Below are 17,037 nucleotides of genomic sequence, written 5' to 3'. Positions count from 1 at the left end.
CACCTCCTGCACTGCCACCGCCGCACGGGGCGCGTGGGCACGTTTCACCCCAAAACAGCAGCAGTGCAAGGGGCTCCCCGCTTTTTGCAGCTCAGCTGGGAGGCAGAAGGCCGTGCTCTAGCCCAAACCTCCCGTAACTCACGTTTTTTTCCCTGCTTTTTTAAACAGGCTCCAGCGGAGCCGCCTGGGAGGAGCTCGGTGTCTGCAGCGAGGGTTAAGCGCTTGCACGCCCGGACTTCGCGCCGCGGGAAGGGGAAGCCTACGCGGCGGCTCGCCGGGCTATCGGGTTTCACCCCAACGCGGCGCGCGGTCGCCAGCCCCGGGTCGCGCTGCCGCTGCTCTCCTGCACCGCGCGCCAAGTCCGAGAGCAGCAGCACGGGAGACCTCAGGAAAACCCCCGGGAAGGGAGGCTGCGGCCGTCCCTCCTCCGCGGGCAGCCGGCGGCGAGAAACAAGGCTGCGCCGACAAGCCCAAGCGCGCGCCTGCTGCGGTTAGGTTACGGCACGCTCGCTTCGTTTGCTGACTTCATAGGTAAGGTTTAAATAGTTTTTATAGCTTAGGAGCTAGTTTTAAATAGTTTGGCACTGGGCTTAATTCGGATAGCAGGTCAGTCTAAACCAGGGGTGGTTCAAGCAACCGGAGCCTAAGCACAGAATCGGGCTCCGAAAGTACCAGATCTATTTGCAGGGCTACGTTCAGGTTTGGACTAGCACGGCAGGGCTACGACGAACCTTGTTATCCAGAAGTTTCAGCCACTATCCAAAAGTATCAGCCCGATTCATGGAATTATTTTCTTCCTTTCTCTCTACTCGTCTCGAAGTTAACTGGCTGCGGTTCAAGCAGCAAAACGTATAATGGAATAAATGAGACAAATTCGAACAGCCAAAAGTGTAATGAAATAAATGAGTCGAATTCCTTGAACTGCACCTAACATGAAAATGAATTTCAGCTGTTCTCATTAAAGAAAGCCAAGCATGGGATATGGGCAGATTAAATCAGAGGAAGTGGAAGGAGTTGCATAAAAAGCTTGATTAGCTAAATCTCCTCATATTAACTGTAAAATATTTTTTAAAGACTGAAGGTGGTAAAATATTTTAATGGCAAATGACAAAGCCTCTTTATCCACTTAAGGAAAGAGCAAGGCGGTGCAGGGAGCAGAGGAATGGGTAAACACGGACTATAGCACTTGTTTTTCCGGGTGCGAAAGCTGTACGTCATTCCTACCCTGCCTGTTTAACCAGGTGATTGCTTTTCTTACTTTCCCTGAAAAAACTTTTTTTGGTTCCCCTGGATTAACTCGGACTTTGCTCGGGATTTGAGCGCTGAAAAAAGCGAGCAGGTGTGTGTGCGTCCGGCACGTGCCTGCACGCCCAGGCACGCGGCTCGCGCAGCCCGCGTGTTGCCCAGCCCGAGCGGGTGTTTTTCCTGCGCACATCAGCCGCGCGTTTCGGTGGGGTGCACGGAGCAGATGCTGCGCCGCCAGCCTCAGGGATGGCCGTCCGCATAATAGAGCCGCTTTCGCTGCAATTTGTCAGTCTGTCTTGCTAAGGCGCAGGCGAGATTACTGCTCTTATCTAGCGAGAACAGGCTCATTAAAGCAGCCGCGTGCGGCGACGGCGGGGACCGTGCCGTCTGCCCGAGCCCGGCAGCTCCCGGGGCGTCTGCTGGCGCCGGCACCGCCGCGGCACTGCTTGGAGGGAGCTGGTCCAGCTCTCGCCAGCTGCTTCCTCCAACCTCCTCCGAGTTCATCCGGTGGCTGCGAGGGAAGCGGAGGTGCTCCGGGCAAGGAGCCGTTGTGGCCCCGGGGCCAAGGAGCCCCCAGGGGTGCAATATTCGGTGGAAGGATGAGTTTGTACATGGAGGGTCTTTAGCACGGTTGTGTATGACGTTGTCCTAAACCAGCAAGGAAGACGTGGCCTTGATGCAACCACTGTTAGAGGGGTGGAAAACTGGCTGCAAAAGGTAGTCAGCAAGATGTAACCAACAGTTTACTACCGAAAAGGAAGGCTGTGACAGGCATGAACCTGAGGCTGCTGCTATTTTGTGTCCCCATTCAAGATTTGGGGAAGGGAATAGACTTTTATTGTTGAATGTGCAGCTGGCACCAGGCTGGGAGGGACTGGAAGGACTCTGGAGGACAGAAGAGCAGTTCAAACGGATCATGACCTCGGCTGGACGGAGGCATTGGTCCACAGCTTCTGCACTGGGAGCACGAAGGGGGTCAGCTGGAGAAAGCCCAGAGAGAGCACTAGCAATGGTCAGAAGGCCCCGGACCATAACCTCTGCGGGACGACCAGAGGTTGGCGAGCAGGTAGAAGAAGTCAGTGGGGAGAACTGGTGTGGTCTTTAGCTACTGGGACCTGCGCAGAGGCAGAGGAGTCCTCCATTTTTCTCGCCACTGAGGACAAGAAGTAATAGACCTAAACTGCAGTGAGGGGAATTTTTAGGTTTCACACTGGAAGATTTTCTGATGTGAGTCACTGGAATGAATTGGTTGCAGAAATAGCACCACCTCCATTACTCATTTTTAAGAACTGGTTAGATAAACATCTGCCAGAAATAAGTTTTATGTTGATACTTGAGGCGGGGTGATGGACCTCGAGATCCTTTCCCTTGTGCCTTTACTTCTGTGTCACGGGACATGTACTCGCTAAAAAGACTTTTCTTTTTTTCTAACCTACACTGACCCAAGAATACAAACAACAAACAGTACAAACAATAGCGAAGGTGGGGTGGATGTGCCTCGGCTGCCAGTTGCTGTCCTTCCCGCTGAAAACTGGCTGATATTTCCACGTCACATATTGTCCCCCCTGTTCCCATTTCTCTAAGTGTAAACTTGGCGACAAACTGCATCCCTTCCAGTGATTTACGTGGCTTTTGTGAATTAACAACTCTGCCCATGGGAATCATACTATTATCTTTGGAAGAATCAGCAAAATAAACAGTGTATTTATCAGGTTTGTACTGTTTTCGCCCCACCATCAGCATCCCCTTTAAGAACATCAAAAGACTGAAAACTAGATGGGGACGCCTGCCCTGGTCTCTGGAGATGCATCCTGTGCTGCCTTCTCATCCAGGCCACGGCTTTCAAGCCTCTCTGCGCCTTGAGGAATTGGGGGAAATTTCCTTTTATTTTTTCAGAACCATCTGAAGATCCTTTCCTGGATTTCAGCAGAGCCCTGTGTCATCACGGTTAAAAAATGCTGGCATATCCTTCGCAGAGATTAAGGATGATGTATTGCTGTTTGCAGCTCAGCCCTCATCTGCAGCTTCTCTCATGGCATTGTGTAACGCTTGCTTAAGTGCCTGGTTTGGAATATAAAGTGGCAGGCCAAGGACGGGGAGCAAAGCTGGCGCGACCACGTACCTGCAGCTTTTTCAGCTCTTGCTCTGGTGGCTTCCAGCGAACGCTGCATTCGAGCTGGGCGTGTCATCCGCGAGACGTTTGAAACCTTTAACCCTTCTTCGCCTGTTGTTTGTTATTTCTTTACTAGGTCTGAAAGCAGCAATAAGGGAAGGGCTGAGCGGCCGCCTTCTTCTGTGCACCCACTGCGGCGTCTACCATGAGGAGCTTGATCACCAACCGCAGCAGATACGTTGAGTCTTTCCGTGTCTTCCTGGAGAACTCAACAGAGCACCAGTGCATGCAGGAATTCATCGAGAAGCAGCTGCCCAGTGTCATATCCAGGTAACCACCTCGGGTGCGTCGTCGAAAAGCCAGACCAGCGATGCAGCTGTGCAGCAGTGATGGATGGAGCCCGCGCCTGGGCTTGCAGGCTGCTTGCCCCGAGCTTGCAGGCTGCTTTCCCCGCTGCTGAGCCCTGATAGTGCCCTGCCCGGAGACTGCATTTTGCTGCCGAAAAGTGGCTGTTGGTGATGGAGGCTGCTAGCAGGGAGCAGATTAGATTTAAAAGGCCGCTTGCCTTTTGCCTGGGTGCTTGCTTTTCTCCCGACTGCTGCCCTGTTGCCTTCCTCCCCTGCACTTTGCTCACGGCCGTCACCTCAGGTATATGCACCATCAACTCCCCACAGTTTAAAGTTAAAACCAAGCCAAATGCAATCCAAGAGCAAATGTGCACAATAAAACACCTATATATTTGTGCACATGGAGAGGCGTGCACCTGTAAGCACCGGCACGAAGAAAGCGTGTGGTCGCTTCTGCTTGCGTGCACTCATAATAAACGCAGATCTCCTCTAAGAGCTGCCAAAAACAAAATCTGGGTGTCAGAAATCTCTGAAAAGCGCAGTTCTGCATCTGAGCCTGCCTGCCAGCTTGTAGACATGGGTCTGCATCCACATATACGTATTGCATTTGATTTTGTCCCACGGGTTTTAATCTCCACAGGATCTCTGGCATGTTGCACAATGTATGTAACCCTATCTCCTGGGCAGCTATCCTAAAATTTATAAATAATGTTTTGCAGTATTGGAAATGGGAAGTCTACAATCAATATTCTAAGCGTTGGTGGTGGTGCAGGTATGCTATGAACTTCAATATTGATATATTTTTGCCTTTTTTCAAAGAGTAGAGGATTACAAATCACGGAAAGGTTTGGGGTGGGAAATGCACCTTTTCCAAAAGTCAGCTCCAGTCTTTCCTGAACGAGTCCACCGTGTTTCTGTGCAAAAAGTCGTTATGTCTGGGACTCCTCAGAGTACTGAATTGTTGCTTTCGTTGCAATTGCTCTCCACATACCTGCTTGCGGATGCTGTACGCCAGCCGCTGTTCACCTCGGTTTTGCCTGTGAGCCGTTGCCGCCTGCGGTCGCTGCACTGGCCCCTTCCGCCGCTGCCGTTCCCGGTGCCCGGTGCTGGCGACGCGCTCCGGCACGCACGGGCAGCTCCGTGTGCCGCTTGCCGAGAAGCGGCTGTGGCAGAGACACGGACACCTCCAACCCTGCCTGCACGCAGTTTCCCCCCTCTTCCCATCCCTGGCACGTGGCTGCAGAGGTAGAGCCGTGCCAGCGTGTCCAGGGTTGGACGTCCGTCTTCTGACCAGATCCCACTGGGATCTGTATCAGCAGGAGAGATGTGCTAGGTCTCTTGTCTGAAGTTAGCTAGGTGAAAAAACGACACCGACACCATAAGCAGTGGCTTCTTTCCGTGAGGTTCTTGCTAAGATCCCCCTTAATTAAAACCTCTGTTTCCTAAGTCTGCTCTGCCCATTAAGTCATTGAACATCGATTTTATATGAACAGTTAATTTAGTTTAAATGCGGTAGTTGTGCCATCTCTGAAGGCTAATCCCAGCTTTGTTGATCTTTCCTTGCAAGTGAAAATAGCTGTATGTAAATGCCAGGTATTGGCTATCAAATAGACGGTGTGCCAGGGTGGGAACATTTCTTTCCAAACAAGGGAAACCATTCTTCTGCCAGAAAAATTAGTAGTTTTTAACAGGAATGCTTTACTCTATCAGTGAGATATTTAACTCTCTAAGCAGAGATGCTCCAGCTTAGCATGATGGATATTGAACCAATCCAGTGACAAAGCTCATTTTGCCATGGAAACAAGGAAAAAACCCACAACAGCTTCTCCTTGGCTTGGAGAGCGCTAAGGACCACACGGGTCCATCGGGAGCTGCTCCCAACCTCCTAAAGTCGCTGCTGCGAGGCCTCGGTGGGCGATGAGGGCAAACCTGCCAAAACATTTCTCGTTCCGAGGCAGGTGGGAGCCCTTAGCTTTCCGGGGCCACATAAAGCCCCTCCATGCGCCTCTGGGCTGGGTGGCAGCACCAAAGGAAAGGGCTGCTTTTTCCCTCGTCCACCTCTTCTGCACTTTTTCCGCAGCGGTAGATAACCACTTACCGCCGCGTTCGTGTCCCATTACCGCAGCCCATCCGAGGAGGCTGCCTTCGCCTACAGCCTGCGCCTGATTAAGTTCACGCTCTGGCGCGCCGATTTCTGTACCTTTAAAAGCCATAAAAGTCATCAACGCTGCTATAAAGTAGCGACGGTGCTATAAACTATCCCGTTACGTAAAATGTTTAATTAGAAACTTAATGGTGAACATAGTGGTAGCCTTTAAAAGGTAATTGTGTTGGAGAGTTTAAATAATTCCAATAGCCTAATTGCCAAATTGTTGATAATGCAAGCTGCCACAGATTTGACTGTAAAATGCCTCAGGACACTTGTTTGCATATAAAAGAGCTATCCGAAGTCAATTAAGACTGTGGATTAAATTATGAATCAAAGTTATTTTTTTGGTTAAAAACAATACGAGAGTGGTTTGGCCACAGAAGAGGGGAATGGAATATATTAACCTATCAGCATATGGAAGTGTGGAATTCAAATTTTTTTTATTTGGGACCTGCACAGCCTTTTCAAAGGGATAATCCATTTTACAGAAAGTTGGTATTAAAAAAAATAAAAAATATTGTAGCAGTTAATTAAAAAATCCGCGTTCCCAGATTACACCGTGGCAGCCTGCTAACAGCATACTTTGCTCTGATTTTCAATAAAATGCAAGGTTTGTAGCGATAGCAAGCCGCAGCTACTTATGCTACTTCAGAAATGCAATTTCCCTTCCTCCAAAGAGCATGCTTAGACAGCTGCCGTGTAAACTTTGGTCCTACCAATGGCTTTAAGAAAGATACATGAGTCTGCAGAGATCAAACTCGTCCTCACTTTTCATGTTTCATGCCTAGGGCCTGTTGGCACAGAGGCACGTAGGAAAAGGTGAAGCCCTTGGACTTCCAAGCTGTGGTGGCCCACGTAGGGCCAGAAGCAGGCAGAGACCTCGTCGTATCAAAAAGGAGATGCTGAGGGGAGGGAGGGTTGAGCCATTTGGTGCAGCTCCCACGGGTACAAAAGCTCTCACCGCGCGTATTTATTCAAGCGCGCTGAGCAGAAGTGGGCCCTGAGGAAGGTAGTGAAGCCTCACAGATATCGTCCCTGGACTGGTGGCCAAGGAGCATCGTCTCCCCGAGCTTTCTGAGGATAGATGGAGAGGAACATTGGCAGAAAATACAGTCCGTTGTGAGGTGCTCTATATAAACGGGAAATTAGATAGCCACGAATTGCGTGTGTAACCCAAGAGGTTAGGCTGTGCCCAGAGAATACACGTTCACAGGACAGCATTGACCGTAGCTAGCTGATAACCAGGGAGGAGGAACGAACATTGCTGGGACCGATATTTATCTTCTCAAATGATAGAGCTGTACCCTTAATGGAAGGGTCCAGGCAATCCAAGAATATAAAATATCTACAATGCCATTGCCCACATGATACATTTTCTATACGTAAATGGCAGGCATCAGTCGGCAAGCCAGGGACCTGCTGCTGGGGATAACTGCCTGCGCTTCGCTTTGCTCTTGTGCGTGACGCTGCCTTTTTCTGCAGGTGAGATCGACCTGCTGATGCTCTCCAAAGTGCGAGCCAAGTACCCAGGAGTCACCATCAACAACGAGGTGATAGAGCCAAGTGCTGAGCAAATCTTCAGCTACAAAGGTATTTTTCTGTTAGCTACATTACATTTACATTAAATACATTAAAAAGAGTTGAACACTGGGTGACCTCCCATTCAAAGGCTTTCTTGTCTGAATTTGCTCTTAAAAGTTGAAAAAGGTCACTCTGTGTATTTTATCCTTTTTTGCTGTCACTGCCTTTTCAACAATATTCACTTTCTCATTAAAGCTGTAGTCCCTTACCCTGCAAAGACCTCAGTGTGGGAACACTTGGGACTAGACAGATTTTTTGCAATGTCCAAATATGCAAAATATGGTTTGGCAAAATATTTTCATGCTCTGGGCAGAGGAGTCTGTCTTATCGTGTGCAGTCATGCCACCCTAAATTGCCATGTGGTTAGATTTTGAAAGCTAAACAATGTGGGAACCGATGCATGATTGTATGGTAATAAAGTAATATCTCCACACTGCAGAGAGAGTTGTCCTCCGTTAACTTGCCCTGAATCAGGATCCTGGAGCAATGTTAAAGGGAAAGCTGCAATTTTAGTGTTTCATGGTAATTCTCGTCTAAGTATTTTAAAAATTGTTTCCAGATACTACATAAGTAAACTTTACTGTCACTCTGGGTAATGTTTGTTAAGAAAATCAGAGGATTTTCCAAGGAGGAGTGAGGGTTAGCATTGGTGCTTTGGTCAAATTGCCTCACAAACTGACCATTAAATAATATCTGTCCCAGTCTGATTACCTCATTGGTTTATTACTGGTTTAACATCCCCTAGGCATTACCAGGCAGGTTATTATAGCCTTGTATAGAAGTGTCTGCTGGAAGAACCTGCCAGTAATGGATGAACGTCTTCAGCATCACTGGAAATGGTCCAGACCATAGTAAACACCACTACACTATAAACTCTCAGGTGTTTTTTGCTAACTGCTTCTGCATTACATGGTTCTGATCTCTGAAAAGGAGAAATAGAGACGTGGGTGCAAAGGGCATTCACGCGCAACCACTGCCGTCCTGGCAGCCCTGCCGCAGATCCCTGGTGCAAGCTTCCCGGCTTTTGCACTGCTCCGGCCGGAGACATGGAGCATGGGTCAGGTTTGCCCTGACGATGTGTTAGGCAGCTCGGGCACTTCCACATACCTTTTCCATCTTGTCCGTGCTGAGGAGCGTGTGCTATGTGAGACCGCATTTCTGCTGAAACCTCCCAGCGGCCTCACAGTCCACCGCCAATTCATTGGCTGCACTATCCTATTTCGGTGATTTTTTTTCCCCAGTAGAAAGCTAGAGAAAGTGTAAAATGTTGTCCTTATTCAAAGTTTTATGCTAAAATAAAGATGAAATATTCATCTAAATTTCCTTCTCTAAATTTTCTTTTTTAGTAATTAATCATGTCCCCAGTAGGTATCATTAATTAGGTTTCTGAGCCCTAAGATTTTCCTGGGAGAATTGGAAACATTAGCTATGCCTCTGAGGACTCAGTAGTTAAATTTTCTGCCTAAGCAGCTATTTTCTCCTTGGATAGGGTAAGCCAAGCTTATGAGGGAAGTGTTTTTTTCTGGGACATGATGACAATTGGCGCGTTCTCTTAGGATGTCTCTTATGAGACGCTCTCCTCCAATATAAGTCCTGTGGCCAAGCGTTGAGTTTCCCTGATTCCTGATCCCCTTGATGGCCAGGGCCTGCATTTTGGCTGCACAGGCGGTCGCCTGCATGGCACAGCGCAATTGCATTCGGTCAAATCGTACTGCAAGTCGAGGCCACAGGAGTAGCCTTTGGCCCAGGCAAAAATCTGCCTGGAATTGAGGAGAGAATTCAGGGGAACTTTTCACACCAGTTAAGGGGATACGTTTTGGATTCAGATGACTCTTTGCGCGGCAGCTTCCCATGGCTGGAATGAGTTTGCCCTTCTGAGAGTTCAGCTTTAAAAGCCCACACTGGTGAGCAGTTCGGTTTTCCTCCTTGCGTCTCTTTGCAGACTGTCAAGCAATTAGATGGAACCAGATTGCGCCAGAGTATTTGTGATGATGATATGATCTGCTGAATGAAGCCTGAGTTTAAAATAGCAATTAAATCCCAACTGCAAGCACAGGGGCCAGTGACTGATAAGTGGAAGCAAACAGAGTAACAGCAGCAGCGGCCAGAAGTGGTTGTCCATTTCCAACTGCAAAAGAAAGGAGATAAGCACTGATGAGCTATTCCTCATCTATCCTACAGGGATATATCATAACGAGAGCCTAAACAGAGAAACATTTTGATTAGTGGTATAAAGGCACTGGTCTCAGCAAATCGCGTTGTTTTGAACATGTGTTCTGTAGCTAAGGCTCAGTCTGCCTTTGGGCCATTTAAGTTTTAAATTTATGTAACTCCACTGAAGCAAAGGAATCACATCAGGGCTGGCTTTGTCCTGGAGCAATCCAGAGCGGCAAGCAAGAGAGCGCTGAGATGAGCTCCATATGCCAGCAGATGGACATTAGCTTGCCAGCAGCCCCTTAAATACAAAATTATCCCTCACTTTCACTCCCCTGGAAGTGAAGAAATGCAGTGATGAATCAGGACCCCCAGTGTATCTTATTCTTGAAATCCTCTTCTCCAGTCTTTCCATTTCCTCGCGCTCGGTCGCTGGGTGTGCGTTCTGCTGATGTCGGAAAACACGCCGTGTCCCACTCCCTATGGCAGTCTTCAGTCTATTCACACCATTATCCCTTTAACCTGAAGCAGCTGGCCGAAACTGTGGAGTTTTGAAGAACCTCACTGAACTGAACACAGTAAGAGCCAAATGTCAAGGGACGGGGTCTGCACTCACTGCGTGAAGCTCCTCTCCTCCCCACCTTCCCAGGGATGTGCCCCAAAACCAGTCATTTGCTTTCTCTGCCCTCCTCTGGTTTCTAGTTGTGCTTCTCTCCAAAACGCGGTCCCTTTGACCCACACTGCAGCTCTCGTATTTATTCTGTCTGTCTCGAGGAAACCCATCGCCATGGCCAAGCTTCTGCTCAGCCCTGTGGGTTTTGCATGGCAGCCTCCGTTGCTTTGGCGAGTCCTAAGCAAAGAGGCCATCAACCCTTCTCCTGTTAAGCATGAGATGAGCCTCTTGTGGTCTCATTACCACAAGAGGCTCCCATGGTCATGGAGAGGAATCAGGGAATTTTACGCTCACTGCCAAACTCAAATCCTGACATGAGGAGCTTCAGACCCTCTTAAGTCTCCATCCTACAATGATCTGGACAGCCACCTTGTGAAATACAGGCTCAGTATTTTAAATATTCCATTGCTGCATTGAAGTGGTACCAGAACTTCCTATTTAAATATAACTTTTGGACGTACTACAATTCTGAATGGAAATTGATCCCGTATTTGCAATTGAGATAACTCTGCACTGTCTCCTCCCCATATTTTAGAGCGTGTAGCGAAGACATCAAACCTCGAGAACATAAAGTTTACCTGGCACAAGGAGACAGCTCATGAATATGAAAGTCGAATGAATGCAGAAAAAGAGTCTAAGAAATGGGACTTCATTCATATGGTTCAGGTAAAAGTCTCTGCAAAGTAAATGTTGTCAAAGATTTGGCTCTTAAAAGTATGCATAAAGTATGTGACCTCATTATCCACTTTCAGGGGAAGAAAGGTGAGTTTATTTCCCTGTAATTTAAAGCACTTAAGTGTAAGTGAACTGCAAAAATGAAAGATGAGTTACCATAAAGCAGCTTTGAGCACAGCAGTCCTATTAACCAGGCTGGGGGTGGCAGTCAACTAAAAGTCCATTTTAACTAGTGTTCTCAAAGCTCCTCATCCTCTCCGTGAAATTGCCTTTGTGTTGCTCAGTTTACTGAAGCCCTGACACGCCTTCTCTGCACGGCTAAGAGGTGTATTTTTCCGTCTCAGGTTAAGACAGGAACACGAGCCTGCTCTGTAGACCACACGTGTCCCACGGCCCCGTGGCTGCCCCGCAGCTGTGGTCGCCCCTGGGTTTGCATGTAGTTCTCAGGGAGACCCACTGCCCAGGATGACGCATCTGCAAGTGTTTCTGCTCTTTGCAGGTGCTGTACTACGTGAAAGACATCCCGGCTACCATCCGGTATTTCCACCGGCTCCTGGAGGCGCAGGCGAAGCTCCTCATCATCCTCGTGTCGGGTAAGGCCACGCGTGCCGCGCAGTCTGGCGAGAGCCGGTGAAGATTTTGGGGGTTCCCGTGAGCACACGCCATTTCAATGCAGGCCAGCTATAAGCCGGCATTTATTTTTATTTAAAATAGCCTGAGTTACTCTATCGTAGAGAGAGGTTGTGTGAACTGGCTGGGTAATAAATGGCGTCTCTCCATCTATACCCGTTTAAATCTGCTGAGAGGCTTCATCCTGCTGATGCTGCTCGCAGGAGGTCCTTTAGCCTCTGCCGAAGCCTGTTCATCCAACAGCCTTTCCAGCAGCCGGCAGCACATTATGCAGCTCCGAGAGACTTGCGGTATTAAGCAAACGGCTACACTGGGGCTCGGTCGTGCCGTACAGCAGGTGTTGCAGCACATATGGCTCATTTTCTTTGTGAACTGCCCGTTTCCTTAATATCATCCTTTTGTATGGAAAACCCCATTCTTAGGCTGTTTCAGAGCCTCGAGAGATGCTGTATGGTCAATGCAGCAGGCAAGTGTGGGAGCAGAATAAACCGGGACCTTATAACAGTCTGGGCAAGATATGCCGAAGACACTGTAGTGGCAGCGTCTAATGTGACCCTAGAAAGCCTTTAATTTGCCTCACGTAAGCCATGGGAGTTTCAGTAAACAGTCACAGCTGATAATTTTTGGGGGGATGCTAAGTGTTATTTGTTCAGAGGTTTATGCTTAGTTTTTACTGAATCTGGGCACATTTACAAAATATAATGTATTTGATGAAGTTTGATTTTTGTGTTCACGAACTGTCTGCAGAGAAGCAACATTTCTCTGAGCTGAATTTATACTAAATACTTTTTTCCAAAACATTTTTGTCTGAAAGTGTTTGTAAGTAGTTCACTACAAGAAATCCATATTTTAAATGATCTGAGTTACCGTTCTTGTTCTTTGCCTTTGTTCTTTGTTCTTTGGCTGCATGGGCATAGATCATAATATTAGACTTTGCTGACAACCCCAGTATAGGTAATGGAAGCTCCTCCGGTTGGATATTTTGGATATTTGTGAAATTTGAATACAGAAAGGGACACACATCTATTCAAATTTCTTTTGATTAAAAATTAGAACTTGTGAAACATGAGTGAAGTTCTCTCTGGGCCAGGTGGGTCTGTGTTCTCCCCTTCCTCCTCCTCCTCCTCTCGAGCGCGGCAGCAGGTGAGTCACCACGCCTGCGTCGCTGTGTTTAACTCTCCTACGTTCGGACGTAGGCGTGATGGAGACACTGGGGCGCAGCAATGGGTGTTTCTTCTGCAAATCTGCCTTCTGGGGCCAACGAGAAAGTGGAAAAGAGAAGTAGAGGTCAGAACAGCAGAGAATAAAGGAAGGGGGAAAACCTCAAGTGAAAGACGTATGTAGGGAAGGGAAGGAAGAAGCAGCTGCTGCGAGAACAAGCGCTGAAACAAAAAGAGGTACCGAGAGATAAGCCAAACAAAGCTCATTTCAAAAAAAAGAAAGTAGTGTCATCGCCAACACAAACACATTAGGATGTGTTAATGAAAAAATCAGTCTGGGAACAGGATTAATAGGCGAGCACTTGGTCAGTCGGTGTCGGCGGCGATTCCTCCTGCTCCGTACCTGTCAGAGGACCAGGAAAGTTGCAAGAGCTACGTGGTGTTGTTTCTAACACATTAAAAAAAAATCTGTTTACATCGTCTTGAAAACAAAAGTAGCGCCATATGCTGAGCCTATCGAGAGCTATTATAATAATGCTTCGTTCAGGTAGTGTATAATTGCTCAGCTCAGAAATGGCACTGAGTCACACAACACTGACACCAGCACATTTCCTGCAATTAGTGCTCTGCGTTCAGCTTCCACCAGGCACAAGAAAATACTGTAGTCCCTCTTCTAAACACCAAACTGTGCATTTGACTATAAATAACTGTTTGCAGATAAACCATTTGCAAAATCGCCGAGCAACTGGTTTTGGTAGTTGTGGAGATTTATAGTCATAACCCTCAATAGCTGCTCATTAGGCTTGAAGTTATTTTCATCCCGTCCGGTCATTCTGGGCCATCCTTCTATAAGCAATTTACAGCCGCAATGCTGAATCACAGCCCCGCGTTGCGAGGCAGCGGCGTGCGACTGCCCTTGGCATTGGTCCGACACAGACGGTCCGGCACGGGCGAGTGTTGCGTTCGCTGTCTGGGACGGCGGATGAAAGCTGCTGTCTTCTGCCCCAGCCCTGAAGACAGGGCAAGGTCCCACCTCACGTCCTGGAGTCACGAGGAGCTCTACAGCCCCGTATATATTGCATGTAGCAGAGAGGCAGTGTTTTAGTCAAGCCAACATGCTGATTGACCACAAAATACCTAGATGAAAGAATAAGAGAGGATTTGCTCTTCCACATTGGCAAACGAAGCCTAAGGAACAATTTAAATACAGAAGATGCCACTGAATAGCTAGTGAATAACCATGGATGGGTGTCCCCAAGCGATATAGGCCTTTGCCAGCACTCTGGGAATGAAGAAGAGGGGTAGACTGCGTTGGGACTGGACAGGGTGAGGAGTGAATGCACTGAGCTGTCCTGGCCTCTGCTGGGGGCTGGTGGGAGCCCAGGGGAAGGGAGTGAGTCTGTCTGCTCCAGCACGCTCGGCCCTGGGACAGAAGGCAGCAAGGCAGGCGTCTTCACCCCCTTCTCCATAACACATGTCCCGACTCGGGGGAGGCTCAGCTCACGATAAAGACCACAGTCACTTACAAAACAGATGACCGACAATTTGTTCAAATAGGTTTTTGTCCTTATTCCTGAGTGTTTTCCTTGTAATTTCTCCATCAGGAACCAGCGGCTCGGCAACACTGTGGAAGAAATATGGGTCTCGCTTACCTCTAAATGATCTTTGCTCTTACGTTACCTCCGCTGACATTGAAGCGATCCTTGACTCAGCAGGGCTGAAGCACCAGCTCTACGAGCTCCCGTCCCACATGGACATAACCAGCTGCTTCACGGAGGGGAACACGGATGGGGAGCTGTTGCTGGATTTTTTGACGGAAGCTTGTGAGTTTGCTAAAACTGCTCCTCCTGAACTGAAACAGCAAATAATGGAAGCATTAAGAAAGCCTGAATGCAGCGAAGAAAGAGACGGAAAGGTGCTTTTTAACAACAATCTGAGTGTAATAGTGGTAGAGCCATGAATTAACTTTATCTCTTTTCTTCATCCAAAAGCTAAATCAGACACAAACTGCTAACAGCTGAAATAAATCAGAAATTTTCTTGCTTTATAGAAGGTTTATTTTACTTCAGGATTGATAAATACGTTTTGGAGCCTGTTAAGAAATCAGTATTAATGTCTGTTGTTATAAGTGAGCTTTAATACGTGATTAATTCTGTACTAATCTGTTCATGCAGAACTTACTAAACAGTAAATTGTGCTTTATTGTACGGACGTTGTATAATCAGCATAGGTGTAACTTGGACCATCGACCGAAGCACTGCAGAAACCAGTCCGTATCCTCTGACTGGTGCATAAGAAATAACAGTGGCCTACATGCAATGTTATTGTTGTCAGTTAAAAACTCTCTGCAGAGCAAATATGTAGTTTACAGCTTCTCGGTGCAGCTTGCGAAACTTGAGGCTCAGAGCAACCGACCGTTCGGATAGTTGTGCAACTAGATTTCTTCAACCTCGTGTGATAACAAAATATCACACCTCTAGCTAGCGTGAAAGTAGCCGCAGCTCTTGTGAAAGTGTGGCAGTTGCCTGCGTCTCTCGCTGCAGTTAGTGCCATTTAATAGCACCGCTTCCCTGTTCCTGTGTTTGCATTTTATTCTTACGGCGCTGCACCTATGGTGTCCCCGGGCTGCAGGAGGGAGGTGCTGGGAGGTGGCCGTGGGACCAGCTGCACCCACGAGGTGGACTTCCCTAACAGGCTCTGCTGCAAACCCTTAGTAGGGATGGGTTATCGCTGTTACACAGGGCTTATCTGGTATTTTTAATTAAACACGCAAAATTCTGGTGCTGGCCTCTAAATAGCCTTGTAGCAAGGGCCACGTATGGCTTGTCAACTTTGTAACACAAAAGACGTGAAAATAAATTCAGAAACCAAACCTACAGTTTTCAGTGGGATTTATTTCATTTTCAGTGGAGTTGCGTCAGGGAAATCTGTCCTAGGTCTAGTATGAGACATTCAGCAAGAGGAAACTCTTTTGAGCCTTGTTTTCCGTGGCAGGGAGATGTTCCCGCTCCGGAGCACCTCTTCACGCCTTGCCAGGATTCCCGGCCGGAGCATCCTCTCGTTCCTTCTCCTAGGTCCCCTCTCCGGGTGCGGCTCTCTCCAGATCAGTAGCTGATGCATTTGTTCTGCTAAATGATTTTATGGTTTTTAAGAGCTGTTGTGCTCTATGCGAGGCACAGTGCTTAGTGGAATACAATATCGCTGCTTGAGTGAATTTAATAGGCTGAATACTCAGCTCATCCAGGGAGACAGGTGTGATTTCTGCCACTGAAAGAATTTGATTCAGTGTTGAAATGTTTTACTTTATACAACACTTCAGCTGCAAGAAATAACGTTTTATTTTATAATGTTTATTTCCAATACAGTCTAGGTTAGTAAAGATTTGAGGTGAGAGGTGATTTACTAGAGGACGTATCAGGCATTAACAGCTGTTTATATTCATTTTAAGGTGAATTACTTGAAACACATACTAGCGATCAAATATTAATCCCAGTGTACTTGAGGACGTTTCCACAATATTTCTCAGCTGTTGAGCAGAACAAAATCTACTGCGGCTTTTAAACAGTGCCACGTACAGAGCCCTGCATTAGAAGACCTCAATATTTTCTGACACGCCGAAGAGGGAAAGAGCCAAAATCTTTGGTGGGGACAGCACGTTGCGTGCGCTCCTAATGAAGAACGAATTAAAGGCAGAGCTATTTCCATAGATCTTCTGCGCTGTCGACCGCTGAAGGAGGTGATCTTTGCGTGTTGTCGCGTCAGCCCTGTTGGAAGTGATAAATCCCTGAGAGCTGCAGAAGTAGCATGAGAAATACCCTCTTTAACCAGAACGTGGAAGAGGCCCCGGGGAGAGGGGGTGCTTGCTGGGCACGCGGTGCTGCACGGAGACGCATTTAAAAGCAGAATTCCCTGGGGAAAAGGTACTTTCGCCCCAGGCTGGAGGAGGAAACCGGATCCGTGCAGGCGGTTCTCTTCCATTCATTAAAAAACTGGGAAAAAAAAAAGCAATCCAGTAAACTCCATTCTCTTTATCTACTTCTGTTAAGGGGCTGGGGGAAGGCTATGCCAGATGAGTGCAGTTAGGGGATAAATTACTTTTAATTTTAAATTGCTAACACACATTTCCAAGAAGCGAAGCCTGTAAATATTATTTAGCAGGAAATGAGTGTGAGGAAGGACAATTTTATGCTCATTTGGCCGTAAAAACTGAAGGAGTTTTTGTAAATCTCTCCAACGACTTCCTAACAGCCCGAAGAAGCACGTTCCCGTGCGAGCGTGGCCCTGGGCGGTACAGCCAGATAGCACTACGT

At 47.7% G+C, this 17,037-nt stretch overlaps 1 protein-coding gene across 2 annotated transcripts; it reads left to right on the top strand.

The window, feature by feature from the left end:
• The first annotated feature begins 222 nt into the window (after positions 1-222).
• On the top strand, positions 223-15,599 carry LOC112997450 (histamine N-methyltransferase-like). 2 transcript variants are annotated; one of them, XM_026123479.2, is made up of 7 exons: positions 223-531; positions 3,495-3,688; positions 4,425-4,477; positions 7,337-7,444; positions 10,798-10,928; positions 11,437-11,530; positions 14,332-15,599. In XM_026123479.2, the coding sequence occupies exons 2-7, from the start codon at positions 3,564-3,566 to the stop codon at positions 14,685-14,687; spliced, it is 867 nt and encodes a 288-aa protein (XP_025979264.2). In that variant the 5' UTR covers positions 223-531; positions 3,495-3,563; the 3' UTR covers positions 14,688-15,599. The 2 variants fall into 2 exon arrangements, with proteins under 2 accessions (XP_025979264.2, XP_064370680.1); XM_064514610.1 differs by lacking the exon at positions 223-531 and adding an exon at positions 2,937-2,957.
• The last annotated feature ends 1,438 nt before the right edge of the window (positions 15,600-17,037 follow it).

Source organism: Dromaius novaehollandiae, chromosome 7 (assembly GCF_036370855.1).
Source record: "Dromaius novaehollandiae isolate bDroNov1 chromosome 7, bDroNov1.hap1, whole genome shotgun sequence".
Classification (NCBI taxonomy): domain Eukaryota; kingdom Metazoa; phylum Chordata; class Aves; order Casuariiformes; family Dromaiidae; genus Dromaius; species Dromaius novaehollandiae.
This window is presented reverse-complemented; position numbering and strand designations above follow the sequence as displayed.